The 18,243-nt window shown below is 40.1% G+C and overlaps 1 protein-coding gene across 1 annotated transcript in view; it reads right to left on the bottom strand.

Annotated features, from left to right (window-relative positions):
• The window catches only part of Nachralpha6 (nicotinic acetylcholine receptor alpha6), a 332,523-nt gene that overhangs the window by 134,367 nt on the left and 179,913 nt on the right, over positions 1 to 18,243 (bottom strand). Inside the window, exon 5 of the mRNA XM_078191877.1 lies at positions 2,589 to 2,769. Coding sequence (XP_078048003.1) covers positions 2,589 to 2,769 — 181 coding nt within the window. The remainder of the gene's footprint in view (positions 1 to 2,588; positions 2,770 to 18,243) is intronic.

The raw sequence follows: 18,243 nt of genomic DNA, 5'->3' as shown, positions 1-18,243 counted from the left end.
TCTCTTTTTTTACCCCGCACACTTCTCGATATTTCACACTGTATCGGCACAATATGCGTGTATATATATGTGTCATATACAGCCACGCAGAACTCTGTGAAAATCGTGCCATATCGTACGTTGCGCCATATATGATACGTTTTACTGTTCTGTACGTGTATACGTGTATGCGACGCGCAAATATATATGTATACGTATGGAAATACGTATACCGAGATATATATTTACGGGTATAGGAATTTGTACGTATTTGTATAAATATTTAAATTAGTACGTAAGTGTATGGATATATATATATATTATATATATTAATATATAATTATGTATACAATATATAATTAATATATATTTGTATATAATTATACAAATATATAAATACAAATAAAACAGTTAAATATATAAATATACGGATATATTAATATATGTATAAATATACACTTACGTACACGTACCCAACTATTAAAATATACAAATATCCGCACAAATACGTAGTCGCGCGCACGTATACACATACAAAAACCATAGATCTATATATAACACCATGGTCACCATATTATTTATCAAAAATCGCGTGAAAGACACACGCATATATAATATAAATGAATATCATATTATATTACTATATAAAAGCGGTATATACTAATATACATATAAATATTACATTATATTATATACATAATGTATGTATATATATATTTTGGTATATATAGATCTCTGAGCTGAAGCTACGAAGCGTGAGAACGAACGGCTATCTATGGAGCGGTTGCTATTGTGTTGCGCAGAGAGTTCTCGTGTCGGACAAAGAAGCCTCGGAGGGTTGGGGGAGGGGGGTTGTTGTGGGCGGCTCCGCGGGTCCGGATAAGAAGTGAGGAGGGGCGGAGGATGGACACAGGATCGCGCATAAGGGCGTGTAGGGATCAAGGGAGAGGACCTTTCCTTACGGCTGGAAACCGCGAGAGAGGGGGGGAAGGGGGAGGGGGTTAGAGAAAAGACTGGGTGTCGAATATGTCGCGGCAATAAAGGATTCGTCGATGCCTGAACGTCTTCGAGAGCGTCGCCGTTTAACTAGATGCTCTATGGTCGCCATGGGTGGAATCGATGCGCGGTTTAAAAGCGAATTAGATGGATAAACAAGTTAGTTGGTAGGGGAGACAAATAATTAATTTGGCGAAAGAAAAAAATAACGAGTTTGGTAAATTGGAGTTGATTTACCAAATTTACGAAAATTAGAGTTAACAGACTTTAACAAAGAATTAGTTAACTATGCTCACGATGTTAACCCTTCGTTTACCAATATTTTTATTAGCAATATTTATATTTCCTTGATTTATATTACCTTGATTTTAATCAAAAAACAGAGAAACAACGATTCAGCTTATGCTCGCAATGTTAAAGCAATAAACCGGCTGCCAAAGGGTGCAGACCCGGTCAAAAACTTCACAATAGACTCGAAAACCGCTTCTCGACTGGAAGACCGCGTCTCGACTCTCTGCCGATAACATTAAGTATAAGACGGAAAAACAGCGGCCCTCGAGTATTCCAATGGCGCGACGTTCCCCGGTCGAATCGCTTCGCCCTCGCTCTTTCGCAGTTCGATTATCGCGAGAGCCACGGTAATCGCCGGCGGAACGACGCTGTTACCCGACCGACCGAACGCCGTTCGCCAACTTTCGAACGATAAGGCCTCTCTCGTTGTTCGACGGTAATCCCGTCGTCCCTTGCGATTTATCTCGCAAGGTTGTTATTCGAATGGGGTTCCGTTGTTATTGTTCCCGGTAAGGATCGCGCATTGGACATGGATCTGCTTTTGTTAATTTAACAGAATATTAATTTAACAAAGTAGTAATTTAACAGAATGTTAATTTAACAAAGTAGTAATTTAACAGAATTGTAATTTAGTTGAATAGTAATTTAACAGAATGGTAATTTAGTTGAATAGTAATTAACTAGAATATTAGTTTACTTGAATAGTAATTTACTATAATAATAATTGACTAGAATACTAATTGACTAGAATAGTAATTTGCTATAATATTAATGTACTATATTAGTAGTTTGCTATAATAGTAGTTTGCTATAATAGTAATTGACTCGCATAGCAATTGTCTAGAACAGTAGTTTACTATAATATTAATTTGCTATATTAGTAATTTAAAATAATAGTAATTGACTAGAATATTAATTTACTACAATAGTAATTTACTAAAATATCAATTTACTACAATACTAATTAACCATTTACTTTATTCTAATTTTTGATTGTTCATCTATTAAATTTTACGTCGATTCACATCGAAAAATTTATTAGAATCAACAGCAATAAAATCGAACGAAAATATCAATCAGACTGTCAACATCGATTCTCTCCATGGCGAAGGGCAACTAGTAGGTTCGTGGCGACGCTATCGACGGGGCCAGTTTACTTCGGCAGTCTCGGACAAGGATTGTAACCCTCTCGAAAGACAAAGCACGGCATTCGTAAAAGTTTCCACGTGGGACCAATACGAGACTCTTCGGTGCTCGCGCGTTCGTGTACATTGGAGGCGTGTGTTTATATTGTGTGTAGTGGGAGACAGTAGTGTGTGTACCTGGTTGCCGTCGTAGGTCCAGGATCCGAACTTCATGTCACAGTGTTGGTCGTCAAAGGGGAACCAAGTGATGTCTATCTTGCATGTGCTCTTGAAGATGCCCGGAGGGACGTACAGGCAACTGCCGTTATGCGTGACCACCACGTTCGTTTGAAACGTCCCGTCGAAACCCTCAACCGCGCTAACGTGTTCACATCATACAGCCTTTATTAATTCAACGTGGATCAACAAAACACACGGTACCGCGGTACGTTTTCTTTTTTTTTTCTTTTTCATTGTTATCTAGGCGACCGGTGTGGATCGCGACGCGACAAGATCAAGTACGAGGAATCGATTCGCGTTGGTGGAACGCTGGGTCGCTCGTGGTGATTGTATTCGTGGTAGAAATGTTACAATCATTCGCGATTAAATCATTTAGAGTAGAATTAATTCTTGATAAAATCACTCGTGATGATATCAGTCACGGTTTAATTATTCGTGATGATATCAGTCACGGTATAATCATTTGTGGAGGAATCAGTTGTGACAAAATCATTTTTGGTGAAAAATTAATCGTGATATAATGATTCCTGGTAAAATCATTACTGGTGAAATAATTTCTGGTAAAATCATTCTTCCGTCGCTTTCCTCGCTACTGTTTCCCCATTAAAGGATTATAACCCTATGCTTAACTAGAGCTATTTAAACTCGAAATTCAAAATAGTTTTTCTCAGCTAAAATATCTTTCTTATAAACAACCTATTATTATTTATCTAAACTAGTAAATAATTATACATAGAAAAATTTAATTTAGTAACTAATGCAATTCTCGTCGCTTCCTTTGCGGCGAAGATTAAAGAAAATAATAAAGAGAGAGAGAGAGAGAGAGAGAGAGAGAGAGAGCAAGGAGAGACTTCGTACATCAATCCGACGCTGTCAAAGCCATCGCCGAGATTAATACCATCGCAACCAAGACGTTATGAATTTAAATGAAAATTAGTCGCGGTACACAGCGATCAACAAAGTATAGGCGAATTACAAGGTTACCCTTTCGCCCGGGCAAAACCACAGCTCCGTTCGACTCGTTTCGCCAGTCTCGGCCAAGCGATTTTCGGCGGCGCAAAGCATAAACTTCGCAACGGGCTACGGTGCCCTGTCAACAGGAAACGAAACGTTCCTCGACTCTCCGCGTCGTTTCGAGGCTGCGGACACGGCGGAATGTTTGCCAAGAAATTCAATCAACTTTGTTGACGTTATCTCCGCCGAATGAGCTTGACAAGCGCGCCCTTCCTGCGCCCCATGACTTTTCGGAAAGTGGATATCGCTGCTGCGCTGACGATTTCTTTCGGAAAACATGATTTTTGTTATCGGAGCCAGAAAATATTGAAGCGTAAAGCTTGATTGGTTTGGTCAAAATGATTTTTGGTAGCGATCAATGATTGCAAGTAACTGGAATTGTTTTTTATTTATTTTTATACGTTTTGGTTGTTAGTTAATCATTTTTGATCAAATGAATAAAACCTCTCAAATTTAATAACATATTACCCAATATAAAACGAAAGAACAATTTTCCATCGATGATCGTTCGCCATAAAAATTTTCAACGCGACTCTCTCGACCAGAACAAAAAATTCGGAATTTCTCCTCGGCAGTCAGAGAAAGAACGTTTCTCGCGGCCGGTGGAATGACTAATCGCGTCGCCGATATCTGTACGAACTATCGTTAGCGTTTAAATGTATTATATCGTTTAACTATTCAACGGTTCGAGCGTATAATCTGAGTGTTGGCAGGAGTTAATTCGATTTTAAGCCGATTAAGTATCGGCCGCCGTTAAGCGCGATCTATTATCGTCTATGGAAAAATCATGATAATCCGCCGGTCGAAATATATTAAACGGAATTCGAATCGTGCCCCTAATGGTTCCGCTATATTTTCGTCTCGCTGGATACAGTTATTATTACAGTGCCGATTATTACAGTTATTATTACGACGAGAATGTCGAATAAGTGAAATTCCAAGCAGCGAAGAGAAAAGAATTTAACAATATTTCTACGGTATTTATTTATTAAAATCTCGGGAAGAAGACTATGATTTTTATTATGAATATAGCACTTTGCAACTCGACTAGGTTAATATTTATTTTGCATAAAGAAAGATAATTGTTGAATATAAGAAGTTGTTTATTATCAGATTGTAATATTTTTTAATTATCTTATAAAAATCTTTTTTTTTGCTATGATTATTTAAAATTGCAAAAAGAGGTTCCTAAGATCATTTCAAGCAACTTTTTCCTTTACGAAAACTTTCTACGCGGCTTAGTTTATGAGTTATTCGAAGAATAACGTGAACCAATTACAGAGCGAGGGCGGAGCGTAGACGGTCGTAGGCGTGGCGCCGCACGTTTTTCGTTAATAACTCTTGAACGAAGACTCGTAGAAAATTTTCGCAAAGGAAAAAGTTGCTCCAAATCGCTTCAGGAATCTGCCACCAAATTTCAATATTATTAAAAAATTTTCTAACCCTTACTTCAACCATCTATTGTAGCCCAAATGCAATAAGATATCGCATTTAACTCTGCAGAATTTTCTAACTGCTCGTCTCTATATCCCAGCCACTTTTCAATTATCCACTGAATAACCCTTTCTCTCAGATACTGAGACACCAGAGCGAGGAAAGCGAACAAGATGCCGCTCTATTCAAAGCGACAGACGAAGCGAAAAGGTATTTCGTCGCGAACACCTTTCAAAGAGTGGAAACTACTAGACAAGAGTCGGGGGGTGGGAGTTAATTGACCGTGTATTCGAGAAAAATGAAGTAAATTAAAATCCTGCTCGAAGAATGGCTGTGCTCGTCAGAGGAGAACTGTTAAAGGAGCGGCGGGGAGGAAGGGTTATATATAAAGTGTTCGATTAATTCTCACAAAAGATCTGGCGGACCGTGTTCAATCGAAATCGCGATCCGGCGTTCCTTTCAACTTGATCTTGTTGTAAATGTTATATATATTAATATATATAATGTTTAATTATAATATATAAATATATATAATATTTGAGTACAATAAATAAATATATATATATAATATGTAAGTACAATATATAAATATATATAATATTTAATTATAATATCATAATATATTATAATAAAAATATATAATTATATATATTAAATCTATATATATATATATATTTATTTATTTATTTATATTATGTGCATATATCGTTTCTCGGCGGTGCAGTTTTCACGACGACGAAAAACCGTCGCCGCCGCGAATTCAACGTTTCAGCTTTATTAGAATCGCGCGCGCGATCCGCGTTTATTTTATTCGGCCGTGCGAGCCGCGTGTGTTCCCGGTTTCAGTCGCGGATTTACCGAGCGCCGAAATTACGGCGCGGCTGCCGTCGATTCGGCTCGTTTAATCGATCGATTATTAAATGCCCCTGCCTATGAACGGTGTCCCGCGTCGCGCTGACCCGCGGACAGCTGCGCTTGGTAACTCTACGAAATTCCATTTCGCGACACATGTTCTGTCTAGCGTCTTCTTGCGACTCGAACGCGTCGCATAATTAAAGTAGGTGGAATTTGTGTTAATAATAGTTGCGAGTTAATTGCGTAGAATTGACGAGATTCTTGCAGATATATTTTCGAAATGGTGAAGGAGATATCTTTGTGGAATATATTAATTTGTTTGTTGATGACTTAGTGCATATTTGAAATAGTGATTTGTGAATAGTGTGTCTGTTTATGTGACAATATATTAATTGGGTGTATTAGTATGACAATTTAATATCACTTATATATTACTATAATAATGTAATATCAACTGTATGTCAATATAGTAAAATAATTATTAGTCATTATGTTAATATAAAAGAATAATAAAAATTGTATATTAACATAATAATGTAATTATCAATTATATATTAATATAATACATTAATATTAACTTTACAATAATATACCAATATAACGTCGAATAATTAATCTCTCTGGAATATATTAACTTTGTGAATTGCAAAAATTTTATAAATTTTTGCACGATTAGCTTGGATGTGCTTCTGAACAATTAACCTAACAGCGATCGAGAAATTGTCGTCTCCTTGTTTTACAATATGGGCCATTGCGAGGAATTAAGAGCAAAAGTTCGATTAAAAAATAATTTCCACACCTGGACTAAGTTCGATTAAAAAAATAATTTCCACGTCCGAATTAAGTTCGATTAAGAAAATAATTTCCACGTCCGCACTAAGTTCGATGCCTCGTTATTTGTTGCACAGCTACAAGCAAATATATATATTCCCTTGGGTTCCGCGGCGAGCGAACAAAAGGGGGAGGACACGGGAGCCGCATCGCGGAAGGAGAATTATAAAACGCGAGAGCGAACGGAGATTTAACAAGAGTCGCAGTAATTTAGCGCGGCGGTACAATTCTTGTGGCAAAGTTTTATATAATGAAATTTTCAGTGGCGGATGATGAAAGGACCAGAGAGAGGGCCGCGCCGGGTAAAAACCGGCTCCAATACCGTCGTAATGGTAAGAGTTCCGCGGTGTGAACTAACTGCCGGATGTTGTTGTTGGTTGTTGTAAATCTCGCGCTTTCGTATGCATGGAAATCAAGCGCGCGCGCCAGCATGAACGTGTGAAATAAGGGAGACGGCGAAGTTCGATTGACGGCTTTTAAAGATGAACGGTTTGTGTTCGATATTCGATATTCGAAATTAAATATTTGATATTCGATCCTCGATATTAAATATTCGATATTCGATACTCGATATTAAATATTAAATATTCGACAATCAATATTTAGAACTCGATACTAAATATTCACGACTTGGTACTCGATATTCAATATTCAATGCTTTGTTATTCAATAATTGATATTTAATAGTCAACTGTCAATATTCAGTAATCGATATTTAATACTCGATATCAATTCAAAATATAATCAATAAAAATAATTAAAAACAATTATAATTAATACCAATACTCAAAATAATTAATGTTCCGTTATGATCACGTGTCTAGGTTATGTTCGATCAATTCTTCCAATCTGTCACACTCTCATCTCCGTGTCGATCATCCGCAGGAAAAATCCAAGACGACGGTCCGGCATCGGCGTAGAACGCCACGAAACTCTCTCCGGTTTCAAAATTCCCTCGTCAATGGAGAAACAATGGAGCGGCCGGAAACGAGGCGTATAGAGTGGAAGGAGGGGTGGACGGGGATGAAGAGGGTTAGAGGAGGAGGGGGGGATGCAGAGAGTATAATGTCGGAGTAATTCAATGGGAAACGGAGAAACGGCTGTAATTGACACCAGCGAATTTCTCGGTTTTTCATAACGGCGCCAGTTACATAAACGCCCGTCTTCCCCTTTTGTTCTCGGCACCGCGGGGGGTGAGGGCGGGGGTGAGGGAGGGTGCCACGCCGGCTCGGCGAAACAATCGCGAATGCATCACGCAGGTGTGTATCGCGGCGCATTTATCTCGGCCGTTGTGCCTTTCGGGGGAAGAAAAGCGGTGCAGCGGACCGCGAGAGAAAGAGAGAGAGAGAGAGAGAGAAGAGAAAATGGAAAGAGGGAGAACGATGGCTGACCGATAAAAACTCATACGTACAAAATTTCAACCCTGTAAATTATCCATAAGGGTAGTTACATTATAAATTAGATTTCGCGGTTTTCCGGCATTCCCCCCCCCCTTTAGCGGCCTTTTAAAATTTCGAAAAAAATGTCACTTATTCTGAACACCAAGTCGCATAATACAGAATTTTTTCAGATTTTTCAACTGCAAGCTGTGACTATCAAAAATGAAAAACCAAAGAAAAAAATCGGTTTCAACGATCGCGCGAGGCGTCGGTACGCGGCGCACCGCGACGCCGTTTATGAATCCTATCGCACTTTCGACGATTGTTCCGTCGCGACGATCCCCGCATGGCCGGGTCATTGTCTCGGCATCCGGATGGAACCCCTGTTCCTCCCTGTCCCTCCCAAGATCGCTGACCCCCGCCGTACTCTCGTCGCTTCTCCGCGACAGCGCGCCACTACCACCGTTCACCGCCGCCAACCCTTTTTTTCCGGTTGGCCCCGGCATTGTCCTCGCGCGACTGTCGCTTCTGGACGGCGATATTCAGCAGGAAAAAGAGAGAGAGAGAGAGTCGAGGCGTCGGGAATACCGGCCGTGCAACAAGTAAAGTCGCGCCCGGGGGAGGCGTTCTTCGCTTTTGTTTCGCGGATAACGACCACAGCACCCATCCGCCCTCTACCCCCCTACTACCTCCCCTCCACCACCCCACATCGGACTCTATTATCCGCGGTCTGTCTACTATCCTTGAAAACGATGTTAACGCGACTTGGCCACTTGGCATCGATTCGTCGGTAATCGGACGTCCCGTAGCGCCTGTCGAATTAAATAATTGAGCTGCGATTGGTTTTTGAGAAGCGTCGATTTGTATCTTTTTCAAGTTAACCCTTTAATAATGAGTCAGACTTGTGGCGAAGATTTTGTCGAAGAGCTGCTAAATTTGAACGTTATCAACGATTTTTATAGCGAAGTAAAATTTGATTCTTAATCTTGCCAAATCTTAATCTTACTCTACCAAAAGTCGAATATCTAAAACCCCTAAATCCTCTAGCAAAATAAAAATACTCCCCAATGACCACAGTCCAATAAACACAACAATTAATATCACAATAACGTCGACATCCCATAAATTAGTTCAAACACCCCATAAATTCTTTATCTTCCAAAAGAACGCAATTCCGCGGCCGGCGATGCTCCACGGTGGTTTTCCAACCCCCGTAAAAACTTTCGCGCTAGAAACCAAGCGGTCGGGGAGAGGGGGTAAAGAATCGAAAGAATAGGGAGAGGGGGTAACGAACCGAAAGAATCGCCGGACTTTTCGACGGGGTTACGAAAGAGAAATTTCACGAAGCAAATCGCGGAGGAGTCGGCTGTGTCCGCCGTTGTCTATTGGCACACGCGAGTTAGTGCGTTCGCTGGTTTCCGCTGAGAGACATTGTTGACACGGAGAGAGAATGTTTTTGCCCCGGAGATGCCGCGAGAAATCTCCGCTACAGTGTGTGTCCTGTGCTACACCGGGGACCGCGGAGAGAACTTTACCTCGGAGACCGCGCGCGGAAAAAAAATGGCGACAGTCTCTGGGATATGGTTCCCCAGCCGCTGCCCTTTGCGACTGTTTATTTCGGCCCCGGGCTCTCCGCCTTTACATCCACCCCTCCCCCTAAGTCGCCTTATCTTCCTTCCAAGGGGCGACGCGCTGATTTTCCCGCGTTTTTACGGCGACGACGCGTCGATCGATCTGCGCGCTTTCTTAACAGAATGCAGCCGGATGACAGAAACTATAGCGTGGGGAAATATTTTTTTGAGAGTATAGCATATTTAGAGAATTTTTTTTTAAGAATGTAGAACATTAAGAGAATATTATTTTAACAGAGAAATTTTTTCTTTTCGAAGCACATCCGCTGCCACTTATCGCCCACTTTCAGACAACAAATTCGTAAGAGTGATTCGCAAGAATGGAATTATGACGTTTTTGGAGCAGAGGGTTTTATGCAATTTATTACAGTGTGTTGTTTATGCTCAGTAGTGTGACTCGGTACTCAGTGTGTGCTGTTTATTGTTGTATTTTGTGGAAATGTGTATTGGATGTTTTATAGAATTATGTGTGCTGTATAATTGTATATTTTATAGAATTGTATATTTTATTGAATTATATATTTTATACAATTATACGTGTGCTGTATAATTATATATTTTATACAATTGTATGTAAGCTGTATAATTATACATTTTGTACAATTATCTATATGCTGTATAATTATATATTTTATACAGTTATAAATACTGTACAATTATATACGTTATATAATTATATATATATATATATATATATATATATATATATATATATATATGCTCTATAATTATGCACAATCCTACGCAATTGTATATATATTATAAAGTCATTCTGAATAAAATAATTTTTAAAATCATTCGGAATAAAATAATTTTTAAAATTATTCTAAAAATCATTCTAATAAAATTTTAGTTCGCTTAGGAACACAGTTACCAAGCCAGTTGCCATCATAATAAGCCAAGCAAAGTGTCGTCGACTGTGTTCTTCAACATCGTAGCAGTCATCATCATTTTTCTTGATTAAATAAAGCGAGTATCTCGACTAACTTTAACTTTCTTAATTTAATAGAATAAAAATACCAAAAAGGGAGCAATATTTAATGGACCAATCCCAAGACACACAAGATGGAAAATAACTATATATATATGAGAGGGTTAGAAATAAAGAAAGAAATAAAGGAACAATTATTTACAATAATAAGAAAGAAAACAATAATATCAAAGAAAACAGTCGACGAAACTTTATTCGACATTTCGCGCACAGCGCGATCGCGTTACCACGGCATAGTTAAGACAAATCACGGCGACGATTTAGTGTTGTTTTTGAGACCGATTATTGTTTCTCGTCCGCGTTTATGTCAGTTTTACTAGCAAGACGCGTGCCTACATATCGCGAGTATATTCCGACGCGAAGGTTAGGTTTGTTCTCGCGCTGAGAAGACACGCGCGCGGTTTTAAGTGGTTGGACTCCCATAAGCGGTTTTTATGGACTCCCATAGAAATTCGGGCGGTTGAGGTTTCATCGACCATGCTACGGCACCCACTCCCTCCTCCATTTCGGCAACCCCTTTATTTCTACCACCCTAAGAACCTAATGCAACGCGGCCACGCGTTTACCGAGCCACTTCGCTATTCGATCTCGTTCTGTTTCGTTCCGTTCTGTTTAATTTTGTCTCGTACTGTTCCGTTTTGTTTTGTTCTGTTTCGTTTGGTTTTGTTTTGTTTCGTTTTGTTCCGTTTTGTTCTGTTTCGTTTCGTTTCGTTTTGTTCCGTTCCATTTTGTTTCGTTTTGTCCAGTTTTGTTCCGTTTTGTTTCGTTCCGTTCTGTTCCATTTTGTTTCGTTTTGTTTCGTTCTGTTCCGTTTCGTCTCGTTTCAATTCCGTCCCTCGCGCGGGTTCGCGTTTGTCAAAGGGATGCATGGGGCACGCGAACTTATAGGTTAAGTAGGGTTAGGTTGCGAAATTTCATTCGGGTCGCGTACCCGAAAGATTCGAAATCCAGGTGTTCGAGATTAGGTGACAATAATCTCGGGTGACTGAGATTTATGAACTCCTGCAACTTGAAATTAATTTCAGGTATTTGGATTTTTGGTACCTGAAATTATTTTCTGATATTATAACTTTTAGTGCCCGAATATTTGGTACCTTAAACCGTTTTCGGGTTCTCGAATTTCAAGTACCTTAATTTTCGGTACTTGAGGTCAGTTTTAGCTACGCAAATTCACTTTCGGGTACGCGAAAAATTTGGTACCTGAAAATTGCGAGCTTTCAGTGCCCGAAAACAGTTTCAGGTACCATAATTTATACCCCATATCAGGTTTAATACATGACATAATCTAAAACCATCCCCTAGTACCCTAATCTCCCATACCCGACTTCTCGCAACCCAAAAATACACTTTCAAGTACACTGAAAAATTCAGGTACCCGAATTTCGCAAACTTTCGCTACGCGATTGCTCGCAAGTCGACATTTCTGTCCGGCAGCGTTCGACTCGTATTCGACCGCTCCGGAACCACGTTCTCGTTGGATGATACCCGCGCGCACGTGCGCCACTCCGCAGCACGTGACAGTGCTGTAAAAAGCCTGTTCTGTTTGCCGGGTAATGTATTTTGCAGTAGGATTCCATGTTGGAGCATTCTGCGACTAGGGACGGCGATCGATTGATACGCCGATCGATTCAAGTCGTTCGCCTAAGCGCGCCGTGTGTGCACCTTGCTTTATGCGATTAGGGTTGTTAATTTCATTTCGTTCATTTCCTAATGGCAGAGGTGTCTTAATGTGGTACGGAGGTGGATTTCTTGGATTGGGGAAGGTGGATCGACCGATAACACTGTTAACTCGACGGAAGGCGCGTCGCCATTTTGTAATAGAATTACTGTTTTGTGGGTCAAGCTTGGCCGTGTCGGAAAATGGCGGAGACTGTGGGTTTTGAATCATTTTTGGTCATTTTGCTATTTTTGTATTGCTTTTATGCTATTTTTGTATTATTTTTATTGTATTTATATATTTATTTCTATAATACTTTTATAGCATTTATATATTATCTTTACATTATTTGCTATATTTTTCATAGTACTGCTACTGTAGTATTTTTTTATTATTTGCTGTATTATATTATACAATATACTGTGCTTGAAAATGTCAGCAAAATTACAATATTATTACCATATTATTTTCAAATTATTCTTACACAATTTTCTGTATTCTCTATACTATAATATAGCTATACCATTTTCCTATTTTCCACTGTATTATTTTATACCATGTCTATATACTGTATTATTTTATATACTGTCTACCCTGTCCAAGTAGTTCCCGCAACATCGCGCAGCCGTAGAGTCTAGCGTAAGCGTACAGCAGATATCCGTGTCAGAGATTTTCCCGTGGGCAATTAATCGTCTTCGGCCCGTGGAGAGCGAGAAAGAGAGAGAGAGACGAGCTTCCGCTACGGCCACACGGGGGCTCTCTCTACAGGCGCGCACGCTCCACGCGCGTGCTGATGGGTATTTATTCAAGTTGTTATAGTCCCGCGAGCAAACAGTTCCCGATGACATAACGGGCCGTAGGCGACCGTAGGCGGTGTTGCCGCGTATCCTAACACCCGGCCGTCATAACTGTCGGCCCGAAGTTAACGGCGGCGAATCAACGCCGCCCGGAGGCGTGCGCCTATGCACAGTGGCGTCGAAAGTTAACCCTTTGCGCTCGAAACTATTTTAAAGAATTCATATTCAATGATATTGTAATTCTAACATAACTCTTCCATTCTATGGAAGATAATTATATAGTATATGTAAAATTTATTTTATGTGGCAAAATGCGTTTTATGTGATAAAATATATTTTATGTGACAAAATATATTTTATGCGACAAAGTTGTATTTTATGCATAAGAAATTGAATCTTGTAATTAATGAAACAACAATTATACTTTTAATAATTTTTTAATAATTTCTAATTTTTCATAATATAGAAATTATTTTGAAACGTGCTGTAACAATTTTAGTGACGCTTCAGGGTCGCCATTCGAGTGCAAAGGATTAATTTACGCGGCAGACCTGTGCAAAAGTTGGCCGATTTTAAATTCGCCACTTTTTGGCGCTGTTTCGAAACGCGTGCGCGGATATTCTCCGTTGATAATGCGATGTCACGTGCACGCCATAGTGCACTATCCATGACATATAGTATCGTAACGCTATAGTGTATTACTTCGGCGAAAATCGCTTTTCCGCTGCACGGTGATATTTCGTTAAGATCTTCTCTTCTCCCTTATTTTCGTTCCGTTTCGTTTCCAGCGCTCTCGACCAATCGGGACTCAATATGGCGCGAGTCACCACGTGAACCTCGAGCTTCTTCTATGCCGCGAAGATTGATCTGTCTTCCTTTTGGTACTATTCAACAATGCACAAGATACTAGACATGCGTCGTCTTCTAATTAGATCGTGTCCGCTTAATTGCGTTAATTTGTAGTTACAGCATAGTTAGGCAATTACTTGTAACATTCGAATTATATACTGTTAAATAAGATCTTTACGTTCAGAATTTCAGAAAATGTACAGTGTCGCAATAGAGAGAGAGAGAGAGATAGAAGTAGAGAGAGCGAGAGAGAGAGAGAGAAAGTACATATGTATATATAGAGAGCGAGAGAGAGAGAGAGAGAGAGAGAGGATTCTAACGAAAATAACAACTGAAGTGTCAGGAATGCAATAATACAAGGCAAACTATTTGTAGAAGCTCTGACGGTTGTTTCGTTGAGTGATAGTCATCGCCGAAGCTATTATTTGTACATTCTATTAAGCACTCTATGTAGTCCAGAGTATAGGGCAGAGCTGTTCAACGCCTTGCCCCTTCCATTGAAGAGCAGAGATTAAAGGTTCAGGGCGAACACTGATGGGCGAGCTATAGTTCCCCCACTCTCGAGACGAGCTATAGTTCCCCACGCGACGGTGCCCCTACCATTACTACTCGTGAAACTCCCCACTAATTAATTGGCCAAAGACGGTCACTATAGCAGTAAGACAAGTACACTATAGCAGTTGGCCAAATACAGTCACCATACAGCGACTATAGTTAAATGATCGAGAAAGAATAATTTTAGAATAATTTTAAAAACAATTTTTTTCAAAAGTGGTTTCGCCCTTTTCCACAGCACGGCGCGTTGAACAGCTCTGGTATAGAGAATTCTATGTACAAGGAGTCACAGAATGCTTGGATGCAGGCGTGTGAGATCGGTCGTGGAATGAGAAGGATAAATGGTACGAGGTTAATAAACTCCTGTTTAATTAAATCTGAGAGTTTCGATGCTAAGTTTTTTTTTCTGATACTGTTGCATGATGTTTCGAGGTGCGATGCCGAGATTGTGATTTTTCGTACGTCTTCGAGTCTTGTTGGTTATAGGTTATGATTTCGAACGAAGTTATATACAGAGAGTGCCTCAGAAAAAAATAAGAGGTTCCTCAGGTGATTTGCAACAACTTTTTCCTTTGCAATATTTTTTTACGAGGCTTCGTTGAAGAGTTATTGCAGAAAAACTGTGGCCAATGACAGGGGAGCACGGCTGAGACTGCGAGCGGGCGCCGCCCAGTTCTGCCTCGCGACAGCGGAGATAGCCTCTCATTGGTCAGTGTTTTTCGTTAATAACTCGTTAACGAGGCTTCTGAGAAAATTGTTGCAAAGGAAAAAGTTGCTTCAAATGACTTCGGGAATCTCTAACTTTACTATAGCTTCACTATATACAGGGTGGTCCACGCTATTTCTACACCTTCCTATAACTTCCAAAATATGCGTCGCACGAAAAGAATGTTCTATACCAAAGTTGCTTGATTTAAAGTCGTACATTACATAGTATATTTTATTTTTTTTTTCACCTATAAAAAATATAAATATAATATATAGTGTACCAAATTAAACCATGCATCTTTTGTATGAAACATTTTCTCGTGCGAAGCGTATTTCGAAAGTTACAAAACGACCACCCTGTATACTTGCCGGAGCGTGAACGGTGCCGGTAACCTCGCCGCCTGTTTTACCTTCTCCGCCAGCCACGCGGCAGAGGCTCGGGATTTATTGGGGCCGGGGTATCATCCAGACGAGAGCACGCTTAACCGGCGAGTAATCTCGACGTTCTGCTGTTCTTTCGTTAAACACAGGAGCCAGCTGTGTAATCCGCTAACCTTTCCCAATTAATTAACGCGCGGGGTCCGCGCGAAGAGGGGGATACGTTGCGCCACGAAACAGTGTGGTGACGCGCGCCTCTATACACAGGGTAACACCGTTTGTCGTTGGGGAAGCTACAGTGCTTGTCGTGTTACGTGATCGTTCGTTTCTCTCGAGATCGAAGCCCCCCGTTGATCCACGACGCGAAAACCGTCGCTGAACGAATAGATAAATCGTCGATTTAGCGAGTTTTACTGCGGTGGAACTTTCGATAATGTTGTTAACAATTCAGGGAATCGTTGGTACGTTGATGCTGGAAATGTCGAGCCTTGGTGCGGTTTTTATTGTTGAGAGAGTAATAAAATTTACTGAAACTTTGTTATATTATTTTTAGTGTGATATATTTTGACGATAATTAACAATTACAAACGTCTAATTTAAACTAACAGATACATAATTAATTTTGCAATTAAAATACTGGAAAATGTGCAAAGAACCTTCTCTTATTTATAAAAAAAAAATCGAGGACTGTTTTATCACTGATATAATAAAAAATTAGTAAACGGTTTTACATTGTTAATCGAGCTGTATATTTCGACGCGGTGACGAAGTGCGATTAAATTTTGCTAGTTAATTGTTCGCGTCGCTTCCAAATGTTTCAGATATTTCGAATAATACGCGACGCGTCCCGGCTCTACGTTGAAATATTATTTCGCGTTTCTCGTTTGTTTACCGAGGTTTCGACGGCGGTTGAAAGTCGAAGCATCGACCAGCGTGGTCATTATGCCGGCGAAAAAACAACGCGCAGCATCGAATAACGTAAACAGAATTCTAACGTTTCGTTCAAAGAGAAAGAAAGAGAGCACGCACTTCGCAGTCGCGGCGATGCAGCTGTGTAAATAAAAAAATCGAACTGCTCGACGACGGAGCTTCGTTGTTTGTAGAATTTGCCAATTTTTTATTTCTGAAATTTGTCAATTCCTTAAGTAAATATCTCTGAATTTTTTAAAATTCAGGGATAAAATTCAAAATTTGCTATTTCCTTAATATAAAATTTACTACTTTTTCTTAATTTCAAATTTGTTAATTTCTCAATTTTATTACTACAATTCGAGTGACGGGAAAAGCAAACAAAAGACTCTCGTTTTTTTTACAAATTCTTTCCGCCTGAATCCGGAATGAAAATTAAATTTATGCATGAAACCCTCGTCGCGAGTCGGAGCTCGTTGCGACAGTGAAAGGGGTTGTTGAAGTGCTGCGAATATTTTCGCGAACTAGATCATGCACCAACGAATAAAAGTTATATGAAAGAAAGGAACAATATGTGCCGATCTTTCTTCGCCTACGTTCCATAAGGTACGAAATGAAACGCTATTAATTTCCAGAAGAAAAATCGAGATAATATTAAAGGTTACAAAAGAAAACCCTTGCAAATGTTCTTACACATTGTCTAGTAAAAATTAATTCTTCCACGTTCTTCAGAGAACAGAAGTACGTTTAACAAAGTCTACTTCAACTTTGAACTGGACGTCAGAATAGTAAAATATTAATTAAATAAATTACCGCCCTGCCAAATCTATTAGTAAAAACGTATTCTGGAGAAAATGAATAAATAAATAAATACATGAATAAACATCCTATTGCAAAATAAATAGATACACAACTAAAAATCTACCCTAAAATAACTAAATAACAAAATACACGAATAAAAGCTTATCCCAAAATAAATGAATAAATAAATAAATGAAAGTCTACTTAAAACACATCTGTCAACCAAATGAACTGGTCAAGGTTCAATAAAAGGGTAACCGCAAGGTGCTCGACATTTCTCTTGGACGACAACCCCGCAGAATCTCGATCCTGATCCATTCTCTTGCACCCAACCGCGTCCCGCGCCTCGTGAGAATCGTTCGCGTCCGGTCGTGTCTGGTCGCGTATTGTCGCGTCGGTCCGATGATCTGCATACCATCAGCCAGCATCGGCGTCCGTCCGCCGATGCCAACGAGTCTCTGTCTGAACCGTGTGGACCCGGGTCGCGCCTGTTCTGCGCGCGAGGATAGGTTCGGTGGCTCGGTGGGGTCCGTCGTGGTCGCGTCTCGCTCTAGGTACAGTACAGTACAGTATAGACCGCGTTGTTCGCCGGCATTTCGGCCGGAGCTCTCCGCAGAGGAATGCCGAAATGTTCCTACGTGTTGCGCGTGTTTGGAGGGGGTGGGCGCCGGGGCCCGGTGCTGCGGTGGCCCGCAGTAACGGGGTGGCCTGACGTCGCATCTCTCTATTAATTATTCACATAATTACGGCCGCCGCCCGCTGCGAACCGTGTTCACCGGCGTCGCTGTCGAACCAGCTTCCAGAGACAGAAAGCGTACTCCCTC

Source organism: Augochlora pura, chromosome 10, assembly GCF_028453695.1.
Source record: "Augochlora pura isolate Apur16 chromosome 10, APUR_v2.2.1, whole genome shotgun sequence".
In the NCBI taxonomy this organism is placed as follows: domain Eukaryota; kingdom Metazoa; phylum Arthropoda; class Insecta; order Hymenoptera; family Halictidae; genus Augochlora; species Augochlora pura.
The sequence above is the reverse complement of the archived record's forward strand: the minus strand, read 5'-3'. Positions and strand labels throughout refer to the sequence as shown.